Consider the following 24426-nt stretch of genomic DNA (forward strand, 5'->3'; position numbering starts at 1 on the left):
CAGAGTTTCCTTATCAAACAAATATACTAGGTCAATATGTAAGCCAATTAAACAAGATACATATTAAAGAAAATAACAGGACAAGTGGTTTGTGGATACAGGCAAACTTCTGTTGGTGGTCCCTGAATGACCGTAGCTTGGGAAATATTTGACTCAAATAAATGTGAAAGAGGGCTGAAGGGGCACCGCTGGAGAGGCCAGCAATGCCATACTGGGCTTGCATTAGTGGCAAGGGCTGCAGACACTCCTGAGGGCTGTGAGGAGCTGGGTCAGGAAGCTGCCAGTGTAGGCAGCCTAGGATTTAACCATGTCTTCTCCCTAGGAGTCAGCACCCTTGGAGTTGGAGAAGGGAGACCAAGCAATGTCCACAAACATAGAAATACTTGTTAAAGAGGAAGAGGGTCTGATCCTCTTCAGTGAAACTCCACAGAGCGGAACAACGATGTGGAAGTGGATGTTAGAGGGAGGCAGATTTCAACTCACAATGAGGAAGAACACGCTGGCCGTGAGAACCGCCAGCAGCTGTACTGTGGGTCTGGTGCGTGTGTGGTGAGCTCCATTTCGCTGGTGCCTCCCAGCAAGCACAGTGCAACTGTGGTGCTCCAGGAGGGGGAGGTAGAAGGGAGACACAGACACTCTGCTTTCAGAGGCAGGTGGAGGAGCATGTCTGCGACCAGGCGGCCGGTGTCACTTAGGGCCCAGCCACGTGCTGAAGAGAGATGCTTCCCAGGCTGGTTAAAGGCCAATTCTGCTTCAGAGCAAGATGAATAGGAACAGGGAGTATAGACTCTGAAGCCTGATTGACATGCTCCTGCCCTCAGCCCTCAGGAGGGTTTTGGAAACAGCCCGCCTCAGCCATCTTATGTCCATGGAAAACAACTGCAGGCTGGACCTGAGCAGATAGGAAGGAAGCCTGGGGCCAACTTGCTGCCCAGCCCAAGGCCAAGCTGGGCTCTAGAACCTGACTGAGGCAGGTAATCGATGGCGCTGGAGGCCTTGGGAGGCACCTGCCCCACTGACTCACAAGGTGGGGCTCAATTTGGTAATGTGAACCCCAGGATTGGGGGTTAGAACTCCCATGTTGGATTGGCTTCCTCAGGGAGGAAACTCAAGGTCTTGTCTACTCTTTCCTTTCCACTTTCATCTAGAGCTGTCCCCCAGCATTAGGACCCGCCATGCTCATTTCTTGGAGGGGAGTGGAGAGGGTGCAGGCTGTGGGAGCCCTCATGAGGGTGTAGGGTGAAGTGCAGGACAGAGTTGCTGAGCAGCCCAAAGCTATTTTCAGATCAAATACTTTGTCTTTAGATTGTGCTCCCTGCTGAGGTCATGATGAGATAAACCTATGTGGCATGCCCCTCTTCTCCTCAATGAGTAGACTCTGTCAAGATTCTACACAAAGGGTGCCACAGTTCTCTGCCAACTAAGAAGGCTATGGGGCCTTGGGAAGATGGACAGGGTCCATTTCTTTCAGGCTGAGTCCTCTGGGACTATCTGGGGGGAAGGTGTGCATCAGGCTGGTTTTCACTGCCTCCCCACAGGAGCTGGGCCTCTCAGGAAATGTCTACATTTGTCTGCCAGGGCAACGACCTCAGAGAAATCCCAGTTATGGTGTCATATTCTAGGACAGACACATGCCTCACCAACCAGACTATTCCCTGCAAGCTGCCATCTTGCCTTCCTTGGTCTTTCCAGAGTGAGAACCTGTACCTAGCAGCCAGCGATGGGGGAAGAACCAAAAGTGGACAAAAGCAGCAATGGGCGGAGCCAGTTGCCTGGGAAATGAGGCCACTAAGCTGCTGGGAGACCAATCCCCTCCACAAACCAGGAGAAGGCTGGGAAGGTGGGATGTGCTTCATCAGACCTCTGGGTGCAGCAGGCATGGATTTGAGGGCTCACTGCTATCAAAGAGTAGCCAAAGGGTGGGTCTAATTCCAGCACCAGTTCTTCCTCCCCTCAGCCAGAGAGTGAGCACCTAAGCCTGGCAGTCAGCACAGGGCACAGCTCCTGCTAAGCCTTGGGGCAAAGCAATGTGGAGGGATGGGGAGAGGAAGTCGGTACTGAGGAAGGTAGACTCAGGGACCAAATCCACAGTGAGCTTTCTATCTGAGACCAGTGGACAAAACCCTCAAACACATAGAGACGCTGGGTCAGTAAAGCACACGTCCCGCAGAGGGTCCTGGCAGATTCCCCAGCGGATGGTGAAGGCTGCCTGCTCACTTATTCCATAGACCTAGTCCAATGCCTGCGGCTACACAGTGGTGCTCAGCGAGGTCTGTGGGGTGGGCAAGTAAGTGAGGTGAAAAGCGGTCCTCAGGAGGAGGCTACCTTTTGGAGGGAGCTTCCAGGAGCAGAATTCACGATGAAGGAAGGGCAGGCAGGGCTGGGAGGCAGGGCCAGGGGAGGAGACCATGAAGGTGGAAGAGGGTCTCCTGAGTGTGGCAGAGAAAAAGAAGCCTCCCTTGGCTGCAGCAGAATCTAGATAGAGATGGTGTGTCTAGACATTGTTTCTTGTTCTTGCTGTAGTAAAGTTACCCTAAACTCTGGTAAGATGGCACAGATTTGAGATGTGATGGATCTAGAGGTCAGAGTCTCTCTGGGCAAAAATCAAGATGCTGGCAGTGCTGACTTCCCCTGGAGACTCTGGGGTAGAGTCTACTTCCCTGCATGTCCAGCTTCTAGAAGTTGCCCACATTCCCTGGCTCATGGCCCTCCTCCCTTCATCAAAGCCAGCAACAGGGGATCAAGTTCGCCCCAGACGGTGTCACTCCAATCTCCTGCTTCCCTCTTCCACATTTAAGGACATTTGGGATTATTTTAGGCCCACCCAGATGATCCAGAATAAGCTCCCTATTTTAAGGTCAGGTGGTTAGCAACCTTCATGCTATCTTCAGCCTTAATGTCTCTTTGCCATGTAACATAACAGATGTACAGTTTCTGGGGATTAAGATGGGGTCTTCTTTGGGGATCATTATTCCACCTATCATAGATGGTAGGAGGGATGATGAGGAAGGGGGACCCAGAAGAACGAATTGTTGAGCATAAGGCCAATAAGAAGCTACTGTGCATTCCTGGGCAAAGGAAGGCCCTGCTTCACCGAAGGACTGGGGCTAACCTTGGTTCTCAGGGTGAGAGTGAAATCATTTTCCAGACTCAGAACAATGGAGCCATGTTGTACCTGAGGACTTGCAGACCATAAAGTGTTATTGTTCTTTGCTGAGGGCGGCGTGCCAACCTGCAGGAGGCCATGACTGACGCCAGAGTGAGGGGGCCCAGCCCTCAGGGATGCCCAGGTCAGCTGCCCAAGAGGCCTAGACAGGTCATGGCATCTGCTGCGTGGCGTCAGTGGCTGCTGAGTGTCTCCCTAGCCCTGGACACTGAGGCCCTCCCTTCCAGGATGGCCTGGGGATGAGGAGGCTGATGGCTGGGTCAAGGCCTCAGAGCAGATTGAGAAACTGGCTGGGACTCCTGGGGCAGGTGGCTGAGGAAGGAAGCAGGGCGAGGAGGGAAGCAGGGCATGGTGGGGGCGGGGAGAGGGTCATGGTGAATGGAGCTTTTGTTCACTCCTTGGCACAGCCCTGCCTGGGAAGGCTGATGGGTAGAGATGGAGAGCATTTGGGCCTCATAGACCCAGAGAGCTCGCAGCTACATCTTGCAGGGGGCATTGTGGCATTGATGACCCTAGTGGCACCCCCAGAATTTCTTCCTGGGTAGGGCTTGGGGCTTAGAGGTGGCGATCTGGTTAGGAGGGGTGGTGGCATGGCAGGTCTGTGTCAAAGCTGGTTTGCAGAGGAGCATACCATTTTGTTTAAGTGGCATGTCTATTTGCGTGACTTCAGTATATGGGCTGCTGATGTTGCTGACGGGGATACTGGCTTTTCAGGGTCCCCTCAGCAATTCCCCTTATGTGCTGATTGAGAGCATAAGCTCTAGGAGCAGCCAGACCTGGGGTCAAATTCCAGTTTTGACAAATATTATGAGCTTAGGTAAGACATGTTCCTTTCTGAGGCTCAGAAAACGGGACAAATAGTAGTGCTGATCACCTGTGGATGAATATGGATGAATAGTAAGTAAGATAACGCATGCTACATTTTGGCACAATGTCAGGCACACAGTAAGCACTCAGTATCCATTCACTTCAAAGAAGGGCTGGAGGAAATCAGGTCCAGTATCACCAAAAGCAACGAGGCTACATATCTCAGTGAATGGTGCTAATTTCTTTTCTAAGTGGGGCAGCCTCATGCAAGGAGCTGGTCAGTCTCCAAGAGGCCACAGGGTGGTTTGGCCCATCCAAAAGGATCCAAAATGCCAAATAATGCTCAGGCTGTGTTATTCCATTTCATACTCTCCTGATCATGGCCTCTGCTCATCCTGAACAAAGTGTCGCAGGGCCCTGTTTGAGTGTCTTGGCCATAAGCTGTTGTGGGGTTTGGAGAGGGGAGGAATAGAGCGAATCGCTGAAGCTTGGGCCAAGACACTGGGCTACTCCCGAGGTATTAGGAAGTATCAGCAGTTGTTAGCCACGTCTCATGCATCTGGAAGGACTGCCCCAGGAAGCATCTGGGCTTTGCCCTGGGCCTAGTGCCAGGGTAGGAGGGAGATGGGTGTCAGGCGATCCCCAAGCTTCACCCTTGAGGACATTGCATAGGATTTTATAGGGAACCCCAATCCCCTGAGTCTTGCCCCAGAGTCTTAGTGGCCCTGCCTTGGGTTCTGGCAGTTCAGAGAAGGGAGGGGGTCTCCAAGGGCACCTCCCCTGTCTATACTCCAGGGCAGGGGTCCCTCTCTCTTAGGGTTGCTGGAAGATGTTGTGGTATACTGACTGCTGAGTGGTATCTGGGGCCCTCTCTGTTTGCTGCCTTCACAGACTATCCGGAGGTTGAGGCCTCTGCTGAAGTCATCCTCTTCAGAGTCAAATCACAAGTCCTGCACTGAAAATCCAAGTGCCCACAATGGTGACGACAAGGGCTTTTGGAGACACCCTTGCCTGGGCTCTTACCTAGGCTCTGTCACTTGCCAGTTGCTTACCCTCTCAGGGCAACAGTTTCCTCATCTGCAAAACAGAGATCATATTAGGCCCACCCCACGAGGCTGTGAGGAGTAAATGAGTTGATACATCCAGAACCATGCCTGGCTCACAGTCAGTGCCACTCAAGTGTGGCGATTGCTGTCATCTTTCACCAAGCCACAGAGCACATCGAGGGCTCAGGCTCATCCCACGCTGTGAGCTTTTTGGGGATCATGAAAGTCCAGAACTTCAGAGAGACAAGCTGCCTAGAAATCGTCAGATACATCTCCACATCTCCCCCATTTGCAAGAGACTGCCAGAGAAGGCATCTGGGTCTTTGTTTCATGTTTTGTGCCAGAGAAGATGGGAGTGGGGAGGCACAGTGTAGGGAGAGAGGGAGCAGGCAGAACCAGCACTGAGCACTGACCCTCTAACATTAAATCGGGAACCGGCAGACATGGGGTTGAGGCTGTGAAGGGATCCACCTGGCTGGAGAGTGGAGGTGAGGCTGAAAGGCCCTGGGGACCAGGGACTTGTGAATGAGCAAGAAATAGTGGGAGTCCTTGACAACTGTTACAGAGGATGTGGGTTTGACTGGAGGCCCAGCTAAGCACTGTGAGGCTCTGGGCACGGGCAGAGGGAGTCATGTGTGAATTCTCACTCCTTATTATCAGCCACTGGAGTAGAGGCGATCAGCGTCTGCAGACTGGTGGGACCTCGTGGCCTAGAGCAGACAAATGCCTTGGAGGAACAGGCTTCGGTGCTAACTTAGGCTTGAAGGCCAGTCTGCTCCCTGGAAAGACCCAGACCAGCACCTGGACACGAGGGCTCTGGACAGGGGAGGGGTGGGGAGCAGTAAAAACACCCTCACCCATCACGGTCACCTGTCAGCCCTGTCATGCACACAGCCCTCGGGAAATGGCTCTCTGAAGGGGACTGAGACGTGCAGCCTTGGACTGGGAGACAAGTAGGCTCTTGCTGAGGCCCAGATGGGCAGTGCAGGGCAACAACAGCGTGTGGGACAGGACCAGGACCCAGGCTTGGCTCTCACCTCACCTTGCCAAGGGCTTGGCGTTAGGCTCCACCTCCCTGAACTCAGCCTGTTCCTCTATGGATGGATCACTGGGCTGTTTTTTTTCTCTGAAACCAAGTCAGGCCAGCTTCCCTAACCCGGCCCTTGCACAGTGACCCGTCACTGTCAAGTGGTGTGGGCCACCATCCTGGGTCTGGTAAGGAGATCCTAGAGGAGACCCAGCTCTGTTCGCAGTCCTGGAGTCTGAGGGAGGAAATGGGGAAGGGCACAGGGTCACACAACCAGAGTCCAGAAGTCCAGTGCATGGCATCTGCCTTGGCCAAGTCACACATGTGGAACAGGACCTGATTCAATGACTGGCATGAATTGAAACGCTCCTGCATGCTCTCTTGTCTCAGTTGCTTTTTGCACTGCGTCTCCCTTGGAAGAAGCCTTAACCTGTTTTCACAAACCCTCAACAGTTATCGTTGGTCCAAGTGGACAGTGAGCAGGTCAGTGTTCACATGTGCCCACGGAACCTGAAAATGGGAGCTGCGAGTGTGTCCTGGAGTCTGAGGGAGGAAATGGGGAAGGACACAGGGTCACAGTCTCACATAGACGGTGGGACTGGGGCCAGCAAGGTGTCCCCTGGCCTTGAGGACTGTGCAGATGCCGAGTGCATTTCCTGAGGGTGGCCCTGGGAGAGGCAACAGCTCCAGCCTCAATGCTGTCATTTACTTTCTTTTCTCCCTCACCATATTACCACCCTCTGTATTGATTCACCCCACCTGCCCTCCACCCATGATCAGAGCTCACCTGACTCACCCCACCTGCCCCCCACCCATGATCAGTGCTCACCCAAAGCAGGAAAGCCAGATGGAATAAGCCTCTGTCTCCGGCACTTGCCCTCCCTCCCAGGACCAGGAAGCCCTGAGCCAAACACAAACTTGGAGTGGGGGCAGCTGCAGCGTCTCCTCTGCCTCCCCGTTCCCAGTTGTGGCTACTGGTGAGAGAACAGAAAGTAGCAGGGAGAAATGGAACAGTGGGTGAGTTGGGGACGTCAGCAAGCTTCCTTCTGCACCTCTGATGCTGCAGGGATACAACCTGGTGTAAATGAGTCGTGTCTCTGCCTCTCCACTGAAGAGGGAGGCTGCAAATCCCCAGAGTATGGGACACACTCACACCTACATTGGACAGCCAAGCTGAGGAAGTGCTAAGAGCCCTTCTTTGCATGCTCCAGTTTCAGATTCATATATGTAAAGTGTGAAGGGCAGTGCCTGGCACATGGTCACTCCTACGTACATGTTTATTTAAAAAATAAAACCACCCTCTACGAGAAAGCAAAGCACAGAGGACTTTGCTGTATATCCTTTTTTAGTCCCTCTGACTAATTAAAGTATCTGTTGATTTCCAGCCCATAGTTTCAATCAACCAAGGGGGATTTTCAAAGAGTTTGGTGTGCCATGAGCAAAACTCCTTTCATACAAGGGAAGAACATTCCTCAGACTTGCAGAGGCCTGCTGGAGGGAAGCAGAGGGCTCTGCTCTGCACCCTCTCCTGCCAGGGCCAATCAGCTGCTGAATCTAAGGGATGGGGGCCAAGGCTGCTCCCCATAGCCCCCTGCAGGCCTGCCCCTCCCTTCCTGCTCAGCCCCAGCCAGCTCAAAATTAAAATTCCAGCTTGCATGGCCCTTCCAATGAGCCCAGGCCCCTCCCTTCTCTCCCAGCTCCACTGGACAAAACTATGCAGTGAGAGGTTGGGCAACTTGTTCAGGGTCCCAGACCCATCCAAGGACTGGGTCAGGACCAAGACATGGTCTGGAGTGGTGCCACATGCTTTTGCACCGATGCTGTGACCCACAATGTGTGTGAAGCCCGTGCACAAGAAAAACTCAACTCCAGTGGGTAACTTGTCACTATGACCTCAATAATGGCAGCAGGGACTCACCTCCAAAGGCCCTCTGAGCCAAGGCTGAGCAGTTGCTTTACATCTGGACATTTGCCTTTCTACCTAGTCCGGTTTTCAGACTGGGGTCTGAAAGCCCTAGAGACATTGGGCTGTAGGAGGGAGGGGGTGGTGTGTCCAGCTCTGCAGATCCAGAGTGGCCACTCCCCTCAGGGCCCTGTGATTCTGAGAATCTAGCTAGGACCAGAGCTGGGACCCAGGTTGGGATGGGGGCAAGATTCCGCTGGCTTTGGGTGGAGGCAGGAAAATTCTTCCCTCCATTCCCCCCGAGGCTAGGGCTTTGTGAAGAGCTATCTGGGGCTGGCCCGCTGTTCCATCTGCCCTTCCCCATCCTGCGAATCTGGCTGCAGGCTCCCTGATGGGGCTGCCAACCATAGTCCAATGAATAGGGTGACTCACACCTCAACTATTGCTCCCCACTTTTTGTGCTGAACAAGCGTGAGGTGGAAGGGCTGCAAAGTTGAGGCCACTAAAGCTTTCTTTCTCTCCTGGAGGGGCCTGGGGGCTGGGGTGGCACGTGCAGGCTACTTGTTAGTAGGCTCAGATGCAGAACACCCTCAGAATAAGGGTGAGGGAAGAAGAAGGATGGAGGCAAGCCTAAGGAATAAAGAATCCTAAATGCTAGATTAAATCCTAAATGCTAGATTAAATCCTAAATCCTAAACACAGAGCATACCCAGTGTGAAGGGGACAACAGACTCATCCTGTAGACACGGACTGAGAGACAAAAGCAGATGGACAAGACTCTGGGACTCAGCATAGGGCTGGAGGATTCACAGAAATATATGTGAATATATATAATGTATATACATTCTGTTATACATAGGTTGGTGTAGATATAGGTTGGTGCAAAAGCAATTGAGGTTCTTGCCATTGTGGGCTTCACATAACAATCTGGGGAAGGAGCGGAGGAAGAGGATTTTCTGTCTGTCAATTCACTCCAAAAAATATCTGCAGAACACTTCCAGTGCCCAAGGCTGGGCTGAGGGTGTGGGTCATGCAGAGATGTTCCCTAACCTTGGAGACTGCCCTGCTGGGGGGGACTTAGAGGATATGTACAAATGCTGTTCTATTGAACATGTTCTATTTATCATGCTCTATTAAATGTATCTTCTACTAAAGCCCTACAGATTGGAGTGGAGGCTCTGAGGAGAAGGAATCCTGGGCTGGGATGGCAGGATTTGCCTAACCCTTGTTCCACGAATGGATACCACCCTCTCCCTGGTGTCTGTGAAGGGCTTCTCCATGTATGAAATGCTGACCAGGTCCTACATTCCCTGCACAGCTCTGCGAGAGAGGTCAGGGCAGCCGGCTTACTGTCCTTTCTCTGATGGGGAGAGCAGCAGGGCGGGCCCTGCACTGTCTTCTGCTGACAAGGAAAGCAGCACCCAGAGGAGAAGCTGAGCAACATGTCCCACCAAGCCTGGGAACTGCCTCTGTGGGGTGCCCAGCAGGAAAGCTCCCTGGTGAGCCTAACACAATCCCTCCCTTCCTGCCACAGTGAAATTCCAGGCTGGGGTGGGACTCTCCCGAGCTGCAGTGGTGCTGGTGCCTGGCTCCCCACCAGGAGCGGCTCCATTATTTATACCTGTCCAGGTCTGGCATTGAGGGAGGGGCAGCCCTGCCTGCTCATGGGAGGATTCCCACGAAGCTCGGATAGAAGAGTGCTGCTGCTTCTCCCATGGAGCACCCACATGCTCCCTGCTCCCGTGGAGCACCACACACTCACCTGTGTTGGTCCCTGGCACATGGATCTGAGCTTGGCACACTCTAGCAATCCTCAGACTAGCCAGAACGCATTCCTGCTCTGCCAAGTCCTCTTTCTTCACAACACAGCTGGGAGGAGAATGAATGGGGAGAAGAGAATGTCCCAGTGTCTCAGGAGGGGTGGGGCTTCCCTGAGGGCAGTGAGGTCTGTACCCAGGACCTGTGAGTGTATGTGGTGGTGGGGATATACCCCGATATCGATCTTTGAGTGGAGAGGGAGCATCCCACTACGAGTCCTCAGACACTTGCTTCAGGCTTGGATCTGTTCTGTTCTATCAGGAGCCGAGGGTCCCCTGCTATGTCTCAGGCCTCCAGGACACTCACATCTGTTCTCCAAAAAGCAACCAAATGTGAAAATGGTGAGCTCAGCACAATTCATCTCTGAGGGTCTCAGAAATGCTCCAGCCAGGGAGGCCACCCAAACCATTTTGCTCAAGACCTGTAAGACCGGCTCCGGCCATTGGTCTGTCTGCCGAGATTGACCTGTCAGCTGCTTGCTCATCGCAGCCCTCTGGTGAGAAGTCACTGTTTCAGCTGATCCTCAGCACCAGGGAGTCATTTTCCCACAGCCTTGGCTTCCTTGTGGCCAACCGCAGGCCCTGGTGAGAGATTCCTGAGCCTGGGTCTGGTCCTGTTCTTCTACTCTTGAGAATATAGCCCCCCCTCCCTGAGGCTTTGAACCCATCCCCATTGCATTCCTACCTGCAGCCTCGGGCCACAGGGCGCCCCCGAAACTCTGAATAGCCCAAGCACTGTCCTGCCTGAGAGCCCTGCTTCTATTTGGGGGACGGCAGAGAGGTGGCCCCACTCAGATCTGCTGCCAAAAAGAGTGGGTGTGGTTTAGAACAGACGTGTGTTAAAACCTCATCAGAAACCCCCTTTCCTCCACCTGGTGCCACAACCCCCCAGACAAGTTTTGCAGAGGGGATCTCAAAGGGCCCTCCCTAAAGCAGCTGGCAGATTGTCATGCCAGCTGCCTGGGCCCACAGGCCTGCTCTGGCTAGCCTTTCTGGCAGGACAATCCATAGACTTAGAATCCCGTTTTCCATTGCCTTGGCCCTGAAGGAGGCTTTGGGCTACAGCATAGAGAAAGCAGAGCAAGTCCCGCTGCTTGGAACAGGGTGGTTCGCCGTTATAACAGGCCGTCAGACTCTCAACATGTTCCTGATGAGATTAGAAGCTCCTGCAGGTATGTGTTTGTGGCGGCCTTCAGCCTGTATCAACACATACGATGACTCATTTCTTCCCTAGTGGAATAGAGCTTGCTGGAACACACCTGGGGGGCTGGGGAGCCGGCAGAGTAGCTACCCCCAAAGAGAGACGCTATAGCCCATGAGTCTCAGGGTTTTTTTTAAAGGGATTGCATGGGATCCCCGGGTTTCCTAAGCCCCCCACAGAGTCCTGCCCAGGCCAAAGAGCAAGGAAAAGGTCAAAGGGCAGAAAAAATGCTGAGTTAGGAGGAGCTATGGAAGGATAAACCTGGCCTTAAAGAGGTCAAAGTGGTTTATAGGGGGCGCTGAGGGCTTCCCACATTCTCTGGCCTAAACCTTGCAGGCAGATCTGCCCAGTGGGCTCTGGGATAGCTGTGCCTTTCCTAAGAAAGAAATTGTGCAGAAAAGGATGAAACTCTGTTTTCCCTCTAGCATATAACCAAGATATAAGGCTACAGATTGCCTTTCCCAGAGGGGAAAACCCTGCAGCAACCTGCTGCCTGGAAAAGTGTAAGAGCAGATCACTGGGGAATCGTTTGACCCCCGCTGATGGACAGCTTCCCCAAGCTGGAAGGGCAGGTGCTCTGCATGTACCGTACTGGGATGGTTGTCAATACTCCTGGTCCTGTAAGAGTCCCCAGGACACTGGCCATGCCAATGCCCCCTCACTTCCTGGCATCCTTTTTGGGCTGCTCACAGCCCCCAGCCTCTATGGTGAAGATATACTTGCTAGCAGCGTCACCAACTTGCTGCCAAGAGATCAGTGCTGCAAGGCAAGGTTATTTCTAACTGAGCAGAGCCTGCCAGGAAGAAAGCGTTTGCACCCCACACCACTGTGCAGGTGTGACCGGTGAGCTCACAGCTGCCCCCCAGGCATGCCCAGCCCACTTAATCATTCACAGCTCGACAGCTCTCTCGCCCAGCCCAGTTCTGGAGGGGATAAAAAGGGGGCATCACCGTTTCTGGGTAACAGAGCCACCTTCTGCGTCCTGCTGAGCTCTGTTCTCTCCAGCACCTCCCAACCCACTAGTGCCTGGTTCTCTTGCTCCACCAGGAACAAGCCACCATGTCTCGCCAGTCAAGTGTGTCCTTCCGGAGCGGGGGCAGTCGTAGCTTCAGCACCGCCTCTGCCATCACCCCGTCTGTCTCCCGCACCAGCTTCACCTCTGTGTCCCGGTCTGGGGGTGGCGGTGGTGGTGGCTTCGGCAGGGTCAGCCTTGGGGGTGCTTGTGGAGTGGGTGGCTATGGCAGCCGGAGCCTCTACAATCTGGGGGGCTCCAAGAGGATATCCATCAGCACTAGTGGTGGCAGCTTCAGGAACCGGTTTGGTGCTGGTGCTGGTGCTGGAGGCGGCTATGGCTTTGGAGGTGGTGCCGGTAGTGGATTTGGTTTCGGCGGTGGAGCTGGTGGTGGCTTTGGGCTCGGTGGCGGAGCTGGCTTTGGAGGTGGCTTCGGTGGCCCTGGCTTTCCTGTCTGCCCTCCTGGAGGTATCCAAGAGGTCACCGTCAACCAGAGTCTCCTGACTCCCCTCAACCTGCAAATCGACCCCAGCATCCAGAGGGTGAGGACCGAGGAGCGCGAGCAGATCAAGACCCTCAACAATAAGTTCGCCTCCTTCATCGACAAGGTGAGCTACGATCTTTTGTAAACAATCACTGTGGGTCTGAAATAAATGCCAAAGAGAGAGAAAGAAGGAAGATGTTTTGGCTTTGTGCAAATACTTTTATAGTTGTACAGTTCTGTGTTTCCATTTGTTTCTGTGCCCTGGATTTGTGGACACGTTCTGAATTAGACTGGAAGCTGGGAAGGGAGAATTATTTCTTCCCATTCAGAGGTTAGCTCACAAGGGCCTCTTGACAACTGTTGGACAGAGAGATGAATTCCATGCCGTATATAAAGGGGCTGACTGTACAGGAAGGTAGACAAGTGCATGGGCAGCAGCCTGAGTGCCTTTGCAGCCACCACTGAGCCGGGACACTCTCCAAGCAGCACTCCTAGTGCTTTCTGTGCCCTGGATAAGTGTCCTATCTCCCCCTGGAAAAGTGAGTTTGGGTGCCTCAGTCTGCACCTCCCCTCCTGGGGCCCAGGGCCAGGCACAGTGCACAGGAAAGCTTTAGAGGGACAGAAAGAGGTGGGAGGCACCTTAGTGAGTTGATCATAGAACATGAAATCCAAGTTTCTCTATCTTCAAACTCTGCACCCCTCCAGGTGCGGTTCCTGGAGCAGCAGAACAAGGTTCTGGACACCAAGTGGACCCTGCTGCAGGAGCAGGGCACCAAGACCGTGAGGCAGAACCTGGAGCCGTTGTTCGAGCAATACATCAACAACCTCAGGAGGCAGCTGGACAGCATCGTGGGGGAACGGGGCCGCCTGGACTCGGAGCTGAGAAACATGCAGGACCTGGTGGAAGACTTCAAGAACAAGTGAGTTGGGGTGGAGGGTGGACACAGGGGAGGGTGGTGTCTTCTTGGTACCAGATGGGCTTTGTTACTAGTCCACTACCATGCCTTCCTTGGGGGCTGGGAGGCTATACCTTCCATGGACACCTCCAGTACTAAAACAAACAAACAAATACACAAGCCAGGCTCATGTTTCGAAAGTTCCAGCCCCAGGCTCAGGCCCTCTGCAAAGAACCTAGTCAACAGCCAGAGCAACATGCTCTGTGCCCTTGGCACTACCTGGTGAAATCTGCCCTGATGTAAGGCTTGCTCTCTGGGACTTTCCTCCCCGGTACATGGGCCTTTGGATAGATTTGTCTCAAAGCAGGAGCTGGTGACATAACCCAGCTTGGTGGCTCAAATAATTTCTTTAGTCTTATGAACCAGCAACTAGGATGCTAGATTTAATTTTGTTTCTTTTCTTTTTTTTTTTTTTTAAAGCCTCTGAAAGCTCAAAAAAGAACACTAGAGAAATTGACTAGGTAATGCAGTTGGGGAGAAACAGCACAGCTTTTCTGCAGGAATCTGCTTGAAACAACTGAATTAGAGCAATAATAGAATTATTATATGGTAGGCAGTTACAGAGAAAGCAGTATTTAAATGCAGAGCGACCTTGGCCAGAGGTTCATGCTACCAGTGTCCCCTCCCTCTCTGCCTATGAGGAGAAGCCCCTTCCCACTGCAAAAGTAGGCTTACAGTTGACTGCATAATAAAGACCCCTTACCTGTTGCTCATCCTCTGACAAACACTTCCCATCCCTTTCACCACCAGGTATGAGGATGAAATCAACAAGCGTACCACTGCTGAGAATGAGTTTGTGATGCTGAAGAAGGTGCGTGTGGGTGGGAGAGAACCAGCAGCCTGCAGCTATGCTCTCTAAGCGTGGAGCTCACTTAAGTAGGGTGACGGTGTGTGCAGTGCCAACCATCCCTGTTTCCCCAGGATGTAGATGCTGCCTACATGAACAAGGTGGAGCTGGAGGCCAAGGTTGATGCACTGATGGATGAGATTAACTTCATGAAAATGTTCTTTGATGCGGTAAGAAACTTATCTAAATTTTTCACATGGGTGGGTTTTTTTTCCTCAAGTTGTCATATCACAATGAGTGAAAGATTTGAATGGAACTGACATTAAATAACATAACACAGAACCAGATGACCAACTCCAAATCTCCCTGCAGGAGCTGTCCCAGATGCAGACGCATGTCTCTGACACCTCAGTGGTCCTCTCCATGGACAACAACCGCAACCTGGACCTGGATAGCATCATCGCTGAGGTCAAGGCCCAGTATGAGGAGATTGCCAACCGCAGCCGGACCGAAGCCGAGTCCTGGTATCAGACCAAGGTGGGTGCTCTGATGACTGTCTCCTGAGTGAGGGGACACACCCATGTCTAGGATTCTAGGCCATGACGACACTGAGAATGGGGCTCCTGGAACCTGCTGAAGCCCATTGGGATGCTTTATAGGAATGGCCTTGTAGACAATTTCCATCTAAACCCAAGGACCTGAGAAAGAATCTCACTCTGAATCTCACACCAGTATCTCCAGGAGAGCAAAGGCACTAGACTAGCTCGACCTTGGAAAAGCCTGAACCAGCCCCACACTATTTGCCACCACTTAGTACTCACTGCCTGTGAACTTTGGGAAAGTTCTTCCCATTCTCATATAAACAGAATCTTTCCTCTTTCCTGGCCGCATCAGTATGAGGAGCTGCAGCAGACAGCTGGCCGGCATGGTGATGACCTCCGCAACACCAAGCATGAGATCTCTGAGATGAACCGGATGATCCAGAGGCTGAGAGCCGAGATTGACAATGTCAAGAAACAGGTAGGGTGAAATTGAAAGAGGGCAAGGAAGGGGCCTGAGCTCTAAAAGAGACACCTACTTTGTTTTATTTTGTTTTACTTTTGCTAAACACACGCAGCTAGATCCAGTACCAGTGTTTCAGTGTCCCGCCACCCACGATGTACTGGTTTCTCTCTGGGATTCATGATAGTTTGGTTTGCCTGACCCAGAATCTCAGAAGGAGACACCTCAGGTCCCAAGCAACCCCACTCTCCTCCTTTCTATCTGTAGTGCGTCAATCTGCAGAACGCCATTGCGGATGCCGAGCAGCGTGGGGAGCTGGCCCTCAAGGATGCCAGGAACAAGTTGGCCGAGCTGGAGGAGGCCCTGCAGAAGGCCAAGCAGGACATGGCCCGGCTGCTGCGTGAGTACCAGGAGCTCATGAACACCAAGCTGGCCCTGGACGTGGAGATCGCCACTTACCGCAAGCTGCTGGAGGGCGAGGAATGCAGGTGAGTAGACAGCATGAACTCAAGATGGCCCTCAGCTGATAAAGTGAAGCTGCTCTACTGTGGGGTGTACAACACACATACATGAGATCAGTGACTTGTGCGTGATAATGACACATCATCAACACTATTTCAGTCTGACTCATGGCCATATAGCTGACCTCAACTCACTTTTCTGGTCTCTTTTCCCCCACCAGTGTTCCTGGGCACTGGCTGTCCTCCAAGCACCTGAGCAACTCAGCAATCGTCTTGACACTTGTGCCTTTTCTGCTTTTGCTCATGTCCTTTGCTCAACCTCAATATCCATGTCATGCCCACCTCCATCCACCCTTGTCCTCCAGTACCCCTTCCTTCAGGAAGGCTTTCATGTTTACTCCAGCTGAGTTAAACTCACCTACCTTTGGATTGTCAAACTACTGTTTGCTTCAACCTCTGACATTGCCCATTGCCTACTTTCTGTTGGAGGAATTTCTGTCCGTGCCAAGTTCTCTCACAGAATGTAACTCCTACAAGGCAAAAACTGCTTTCGACATAATCACATTCCCCAAATCTCTTATACTTTCCCCATAATGGGTGGAGAAGAATGTGAATTATAATTCTTTCCTAACAACTTGTTTCTAGGTCAATCCCTCTTCATTGGAAAATCCCTCTGGAGAGTTCTCCCTTCCTTTAACTTAAGCAGCTTTTGGGTGTACAGACTCCTGGCTTACGGAATGAACTTGAATCATGAGGATGGGAGTTAGCCACATAGACTAATGCTGTCTTTTTGGGAGCTGTTAACCCTTAATTCAATTTTTCCCCTTTCAGACTCAGTGGAGAAGGAGTTGGACCAGTCAACATCTGTAAGTAGCTTTGAACAGACATTAACAACGACAATAATATGGGATATATTTAGTGCCAACTCAGAATTCTGCCGTTTCTAGATCCAAACTTTTCCCATCCCAGCATATTGTTATTTATAATAATACACTTAGTAAGTTGTGGGTGGTGGAGGGGAAGGACAGATTGGGACAGGAAACAATGTGGCTTATGTCTCTCTCTTAAAGGGTAAGCCATGCATCCTACGCTTCTTGGACCCTGTCCCCTGCCTTGCCCCTAGTACCTAGCTCCCCCCAGTACCTAGCTCCTCCCCTCAGTACCTAGCTCCCCTCAGTACCTAGCTCCCTGTAGTACCTAGCTCCCCTCAGTACCTAGCTCCTCTCAGTACCTAGCACCTTGCCTCTTACGCTCACCCACTTTTTTAGGGACCTTAACTAAATGACAGTTCTTCCGGGCCTTGTTTGCTACTCTGTAAAGGGGGCCCAGTAGAGTGCTCCAACACCAGCAGATCAAATAAGTGGGCCATGCAGGATCAGCCTGGCAGATGGTCTCACTGAGTCCCCCCTCCTTTCCCTGCAGCTGTTGTCACAAGCAGTGTTTCCTCTGGATATGGCAGTGGCAGTGGCTACGGCGGTGGCCTCGGTGGAGGTCTTGGCAGCGGCCTCAGTGGAGGTCTTGCCGGAGGTGGCAGTGGAAGCTACTACTCCAGCAGCAGTGGGGGTGTCGGCCTAGGTGGTGGGCTTAGTGTGGGGGGCTCTGGCTTCAGTGCAAGCAGTGGCCGAGGCCTGGGGGTGGGCTTTGGCAGTGGCGGGGGTAGCAGCTCCAGCGTCAAATTTGTCTCCACCACCTCCTCCTCCCGGAAGAGCTTCAAGAGCTAAGAGCCTGCTGCAAGTCACTGCCTTCCAAGTGCAGCAACCCAGCCCATGGAGATTGCCTCTTCTAGGCAGTTGCTCAAGCCATGTTTTATCCTTTTCTGGAGAGTAGTCTAGACCAAGCCAATTGCAGAACCACATTCTTTGGTTCCCAGGAGAGCCCAATTCCCAGGCCCTGGTCTCCCGTGCCGCAGTTCTATATTCTGCTTCAAATCAGCCTTCAGGTTTCCCACAGCATGGTCCCTGCTGACACGAGAACCCAAAGTTTTCCCAAATCTAAATCATCAAAACAGAATCCCCACCCCAATCCCAAATTTTGTTCTGGTTCTAACTACCTCCAGAATGTGTTCAATAAAATGCTTTTATAATATAAGCTGGTGTGCAGAATTGGTTTTTTTTTTCTAGGTTTACAATCAGCCTAGAGATACCATGAGGGTCAGTCTACCCAGATGTGATTGGTTCTTTTGATGATTCACAGGGAGAATGGGATAACATTTAAGGGAAAGTGGCTATTGGGGGTGGCCCAGAGACTCCAAGAAGCACAGAGATTATAAAGTCTCTGCAATGAAGGAGTCTTTGGAGGGCATTAATGGGCGTGTGCATTGTACTACAATTTAGACAGACTTTAGAGCCTTTTGTTAAAGAGGGCCCTATGCAAGGTGAGATGATTTGCAAGTAGCAGCATATCTGGGCTTAAGTAAACTTTGTAAATGAAGAATATGTTGCCTTCAGGACCTCAAAAGACCTAAAAGATGTTGGGCCTATTGTAATATTGTGGGCGCTAAGATGCTCAATAGCAATTTTTTGACAGTGTCAAGGATGGAGTAGCTCTTGGTTTACCAAATAATTTCTGAAATTTAATGTGGCAGGACTTTGCATGACCTGTGGGACAATGGCAAACCCTTTTTTTCTGAGCTCCTTGGTATCTATATGTCCTGAACGCGTGTATCAAATGCATCTCTTTGGAGGAGGATTCAGCAATGTAAATCATATCTGTGCTCCTGGAGAAAGTCAGATGCATTTAAGAGCTTGACTGCAAAAATTGCATGTCATGGCAGGACTGTTGAGTCAATCCCTGAGTATCTGGGAAAGCTGCGTCATGCCCCTTGGTGGTGAAGCGAGTCGTGACTGAGAAGCTGTTGCAATGGGCATTCAACAGAATATTCGACAGCGAAATCCATAAGAAGGAAATATCTACCAGCTGCCAATTGGATAAGTCAATAATTTCAGTAATATTGGGTATGGAGCCTTAGTAGGCATGACCATGACATTATGGTTGTGGTAATCCACTGTGAGGCACCATTCATTTTTCCCAAGTTTAAAAATAGGCCAAATTAGGTTGTTGATGGAAAAATAATGGATATAAACAACCCTTCTCTAAATAGATCCTGTTTAATGGGCTTCACTCCTTAAAGGTCCTGTTTTAATTTACACTGGGGCATATTAACTATTTTAACTAGGGGTTGGGGAGGCCCATGGTGTCCCATTTTGTCAAAGCAATTTATAAATGCCAAGGACTTGATTTAATTTTAATTTATGACTTATTGGGTTAGACTGTCCATGCCCATTGTGGGAAACTTTAGAGGATGCTATGACCGTGGGAAATTTAAGCAAGTCAGTAGTTCTGCTAATTAAAGTGAGGCATGCCTGTTTGTTCTCTATTTTGTGTTCATTAACTTCCCCAAGATTACAGGGGTACCTTGTTTAAATTTAATAGGATCCCCAGGTATAAGTATTATTTGAGGTTCAGTATGGATTAAGGCCATGAAGAATTGTCAATTATTGTATGTCAGCAAATGTGAAAGTAAATTCAGAATTTATGTGGTGGAGACACCAAGACAGCCTGCACACCTTTTTATCTTTTAGATGTATAAATTATTTTAGCCAATTTTGGATTTCCAATTGTATCAAATTATGGATCTTTGTTTTAATTTTTTGTTTCTTCTCCCCGTTTTCAGGTTTCTCTCTCTCTCTATCTTTCTTATGGTTTCTGAATATAATTTGGCAGGAGAGGAATTCTCTGTACTCTGCCCATATTTATATATTTATTCCTCCAAGGAGCCTCAAATCTGTATTGTCAGGGCTCGAGGCCTCCCCCATGGAAATAGTTGAATTAACCCTTTGGCTGTGCCATGTGTGTTTCTTCCTATAACCTGGAGGATGAGGCTGTTTTCTGGTAACAGAGGCATAGGCGGCGGCAGCGGCGGCAACAGGAGCAACAGCAGCAACAGCAGCCAAGACATTTTACAGGACTCTAGTTAGTAAGCACTCTGGTTTTTTGTTTTTTGTTTTCCTACAGAGTTTTGCTATTGTTGCCCAGGCTGGAGAGTAATGGCGCAAGCTTGGCTCACCACAACCTCCTCCTCCCAGGTTCAAGTGATTCTCCTGCCTCAGCCTTCCCAGGAGCTGGGATTAAAGGCATGCGCCACCATGCCCGGCTAATTTTGTGTTTTTAGTAGAGATGGAGTTTCTCCATGTTGGTCAGGCTGGTCTCAAATTACTGACCTCAGGTGATCCACCTGCCGTGGGCTCCCAAAGTGCTGGGATTACAGGCGTGAGCCACCGCGCCCGGCTGCCATCTGTTTTTAGGAGCGTGGCTTCATCATGCCTCATAGTAACTGCTCTTCTTCCACATGAGTGACCACCGGAAGGGACCACATATCAGTCTTTTCCCTGAAAACTCCATAGAATGAGGGCCGGCACCCGCTGAGACACACAACCAGTAGTCATGGGGTAAGAGCTATTCCCCTGAGCTTAGCATCAGTCCCAGTTTATGCTGGAATCAAGAAATACAATTCAATATGGTACATACAGATAGGTCTGGGCTGAGGAACATGATTCAGGGCCTCCTTAAGAGGGCCCCCAATCCCATACTCCTGTCCTTAAATCCCAATTTTTGAAACTTCTGACTTGGGTCAATTAAATCTGTAACAGAGGCTCAGCAGAACTCAGCAAATGCAGCGCAAAGCAACACAGCTCAAAGTGCAAGTTTGCCAGCAGGCAGCAACACAACTCAAAGAGCCCCCTAGTCAGCACACAGCAACCCAGAGCAAGACAGCAGAGCCAGACTGGAAGCCAAAGCAAGAAAGAAAAGACTCCGGTGGTAGCAGTCATCATCTACACATCTAGCAGGCTCACAGTGCTGATTGTCATGACCACCTTCCAGAGGCAAGATGGACAGCCACACAAAATTTCGTTTAGCTGTTGAGACTGATGACATCACACACACACACACACACACACACTCACACACACACACACACACACTCCAAGAGGGGATGAATGGATATTTAACTCAAATAATAAGGCTTTCTGAGGAAAGCAAGGCAGGACTTCCAAGCTGTCCAAAAGTGGCTTGAGTGAGCAGGGTTTTTTATAGCATCAGGTTTTTTATGGTAATTAGGGGTGGGGCCTGCATGTGGTTTGAAGTTGGAAGTTGCTATCATTGCCAAAGGAAGGAACACCTCGGTTTTCATATCAGTTTTTCCAGATATGAGCATAATAGGAAAGGGAGGCAAGTGGCTTGCTTAGAAGTTGTCAGCAGTCAAGCATCAGTGCAGTCAAGATGGTTTAATGTTTAAAAAATCATGTAATACACAAAATGAATAGAATAAAGGGAGATAAATCAAATGGCCGCCCAAAAAAACAAAAAATATTATACTTAATAGTAAATGAAACTTTTCCATTGAACAAAAAGGGGGTAAGGATAACTATTATCACAATGATTACTCAACTTTATACTGGAGATCTTAGCCATTGCAATAAGGCAAGACAAAGAAATAAGCATCTTCTGGATCAGAAGAAAAGCAAACGGCAGGCGATCACATATGACATAATTGTATATATAGAAAATTAAAATAATCTACAAACTACTAGAATTAATAAGTAAATTTATCAAGGTCACCAGAAAATCAATATACAAATATCAATTATACTTTTGTACACTAGAAAACAACAGTTAGAAAACAAAATTTGAAAGATATTTTTAGTAGCATAAAAAATCTAATACCTAGAAATAGATTTAACCAAAGATGTGTAAGACAAAAAACTAAAATGATCCTTTTGAAAATATTAAAGAAGACCTAATAAACAAAGGTATATGATATCTTCATGGATTGGAAAACTTAATATTGTAAATACATCAATTTCTCCAAATTGAACTATGGGTTTAATGCAATTTCAATCAAATTTTCACAGATTTTTTGTGGAAATTGATAAATCTATTCTAAAATTTGTGTTGAAATGCTATGATTTGAATGTATTGCCTCCAAAATTTGGATGTTGCCAATGTAATGATATTTAGAAATGGGGCCTTTCAGAGTTCAGAAGCTTCACACAGGATTCAGTTAGGTTGCTCTTCTGCTCTTCTGCCAGTTGAGGAGATAGCATTCCTCCCCTCCAGAGAATGTAGCCCCCATTAGACAACCAAACCTGTCAGTATCTTGATCCTGGACTTCCCAGCCTCCGGAACTGTGAGAAATAAATTTTTGGTTTTTTAAACTACCCAGACTCAGCTATTCCATTATAGCAGCACAAAATGAACTAAGACAGGAAATGAAAAGGAGCTAAAATAGTCAAAACAACCCTAAAAAAGAAGAACAGCTTTTACACTGTTGGTGGGAATGTAAATTAGTTCAACCATTGTGGAAGACAGTGTGATGAGTCTTCAAAGATCTAGAACCAAAAATACCATTTGACCCAGGAATCCCATTACTGGGTATATACCCAAAGGAATAGAAATTATTCTATTATAAAGATACATGCATGTGTATGTTTACTGCAGCACTATTCACAATAGCAAAGACATGAAACCAACACAAATGCCCATCAATGATAGACTGGAAAAAGAAAATGTGATACATATACACCACAGAATACTATGGAGCCATAAAAAGAAATGAAATCATGTCCTTTGCAAGGACATGGATGGAGCTGGAAGCCATTATCCTCGGCAAACTAATGCAAGAACAGAAAACCAAACACCACATGTTCCCACTTATAAGTGGGAGCTGAACAGTGAGAACACATGGAGACAGGGAGGGGAACAACACATGCTGGGGCCTATCGAAGGGGTTGGGGGAAGGGAGAGCATCAGGATAAACAGCTAATGCATGCAGGGCTTAAAACCTAGGTGATGGGTTGATAGATGCAGTAAACTACCATGGCACATGTTTACTTATGTAACAAACTGGCAGATCCTGCACATGTATCCCGGAACTTAATATCAAATTAAATTTTAAAAAATGATGAATAAAGTTGGAAGACTTATAGTTCCAGATACTGAAACTTATTATAAAGTTGCAGTAATTAAGAAAGTATGGTGCTGGGGAAATGATTGACAAATGGACCTATGAGATAGTATATAGAATCTAGAAGCAAACTACATATTGACTCAATCGATTTACAACAAAGGTACTATTACAGTGCAATAGAGAAAGGATAGTCTTTTCAATAAATGGTGCAAGGTTAGTTGGCTGTCTATATGGGAAAAATGTATTATGATTTCTACTTCATCCCATAGATAAAAATCAATTTCAGTTGTATTATAGTCCTATATGTGAAAGGTAAAACAATAATTCATTCAGAAGAAAACAGAAGATATCTTTATGGAGTGAGGATAGGCAAAAATTTCTTAAATGGGATAGAAAAAAAGCTTACCTTAAAAAATTGATAAACTTTGTTCGTAAAACAATATGAAGAGAGCAAAACAGTAAGCCACAGCCCTGCAAAATTTTGAATATATATAAATATTATATATATACATAATTTTTATATATATGTGAAATTGTATTCAGAATATACAAAGAACTACAAAACAGTACCCACAACAGCATTCTTCTCACAAAGGACATTCACAAAGATAAGTAATATGCTAAGCCATAAAACAGTCTCAGTACACTTCAAAATATTGAAAACATACTGACTATGTTCCATGATCATGGCATATTAAATTAGAAATCAGTAATGAAATATATCTCAACAATTCAAAAATATTTAGAAACTGAACAAGACTTCTAAGCAACCTATGGGTTAGTTAATGCGGATGATTTGGAGGAAGGGTCTTAAGCTTGGTCCTTGTCTATTGTCTGCCCCTTACAGGAGAAATCCAAAGCAGTAGCCCAGCAAACAACCTGTGCCCTTGTCTGTGATTCCGTATAAAGGCAGGATGACTTCATAGGCAGGGTTGCCAGATTTAGCAAACAAAAATACAGGATGTGCCGTTCAGATTGAATTTCAGATAAACAATAAATAATTTTTTTTAGTATAAGTATGTTCCATGCAACATGTGGAACATACTTACTCTATATTTTTTGTTGTTTATCTGAAATTTAAATTTAACTGGGCATTCTCTATTTTGTCTGAACAACCCTATTCACAAGTGACTGGGATGGCAATGCCTGCTCCAAGTCTCAAGCCAACTGGCATCTAGTTGGTCTCTCAGTTGTGGGTAAGAGTCTGGCCTTTACTCGAGGCTGGCGAGGTACCCTGCCAGTAGCCTGCTGTCCTGGAGCTTTTCAGCTGGGGAAAGAGAACAGACTTTGCCTGGCACACCGGGAAATTGTCCTAACAGCTTTTGAGGCTTATACAACATTGGTGATCGTCCACCCAGAGTGTCCTCCAGAATCACTGACTGACAGAGTAGGTGTGGAGCATGGTGAGTTGTCGGTGTGGAGAGGGGCAGTTCCTTGAAGATGAGGAATGTTTGTGGGATGAGAATATTTCTAAACCAGCACATGGTCAGCAAGGCAATCTAACAGAAAAGTTCATATTCTCAATCTCCTTTATTCAACAGAACAAAAGAAGGCAAAGAGAGCAAAGAAAAGCAGTGCAGAAATGCAGACTGCATCAGAAGGTACATCACACACCATTCAGGGACACTGCAAGGGAAGATAAGGACAACTTATTTGTCAGATGGGAACTCCTGAGTGTAGTTATGATGGGCAGGACTGTTGGGAATTGAAGAGAGGACTGCTCCTCTGCAGCTGGACCCAGATTGAGCTTCAGCTTTTAGTGGGGGGCATATGTCATTTTCATCTCAGAA

The 24426-nt window shown here is 48.9% G+C and overlaps 1 protein-coding gene across 2 annotated transcripts; it reads left to right on the forward strand.

Moving 5' to 3' along the window:
- Positions 1-9877: 9877 nt before the first annotated feature.
- On the forward strand, positions 9878-17757 carry KRT5 (keratin 5). 2 transcript variants are annotated; one of them, XM_008956445.4, is made up of 10 exons: positions 9878-10938; positions 12015-12587; positions 13169-13383; positions 14170-14230; positions 14341-14436; positions 14579-14743; positions 15101-15226; positions 15476-15696; positions 16501-16535; positions 17092-17757. In XM_008956445.4, exons 2-10 carry the CDS (start codon positions 12027-12029, stop codon positions 17388-17390), a joined length of 1779 nt encoding a protein of 592 aa, XP_008954693.3. In that variant the 5' UTR covers positions 9878-10938; positions 12015-12026; the 3' UTR covers positions 17391-17757. The 2 variants fall into 2 exon arrangements, with proteins under 2 accessions (XP_008954693.3, XP_057155438.1); XM_057299455.2 differs by lacking the exon at positions 9878-10938 and having other exon boundaries at positions 11390-12587.
- The last annotated feature ends 6669 nt before the right edge of the window (positions 17758-24426 follow it).

The sequence above is a fragment of the Pan paniscus genome, chromosome 10 (genome assembly GCF_029289425.2).
Source record: "Pan paniscus chromosome 10, NHGRI_mPanPan1-v2.0_pri, whole genome shotgun sequence".
Lineage (NCBI taxonomy): Eukaryota > Metazoa > Chordata > Mammalia > Primates > Hominidae > Pan > Pan paniscus.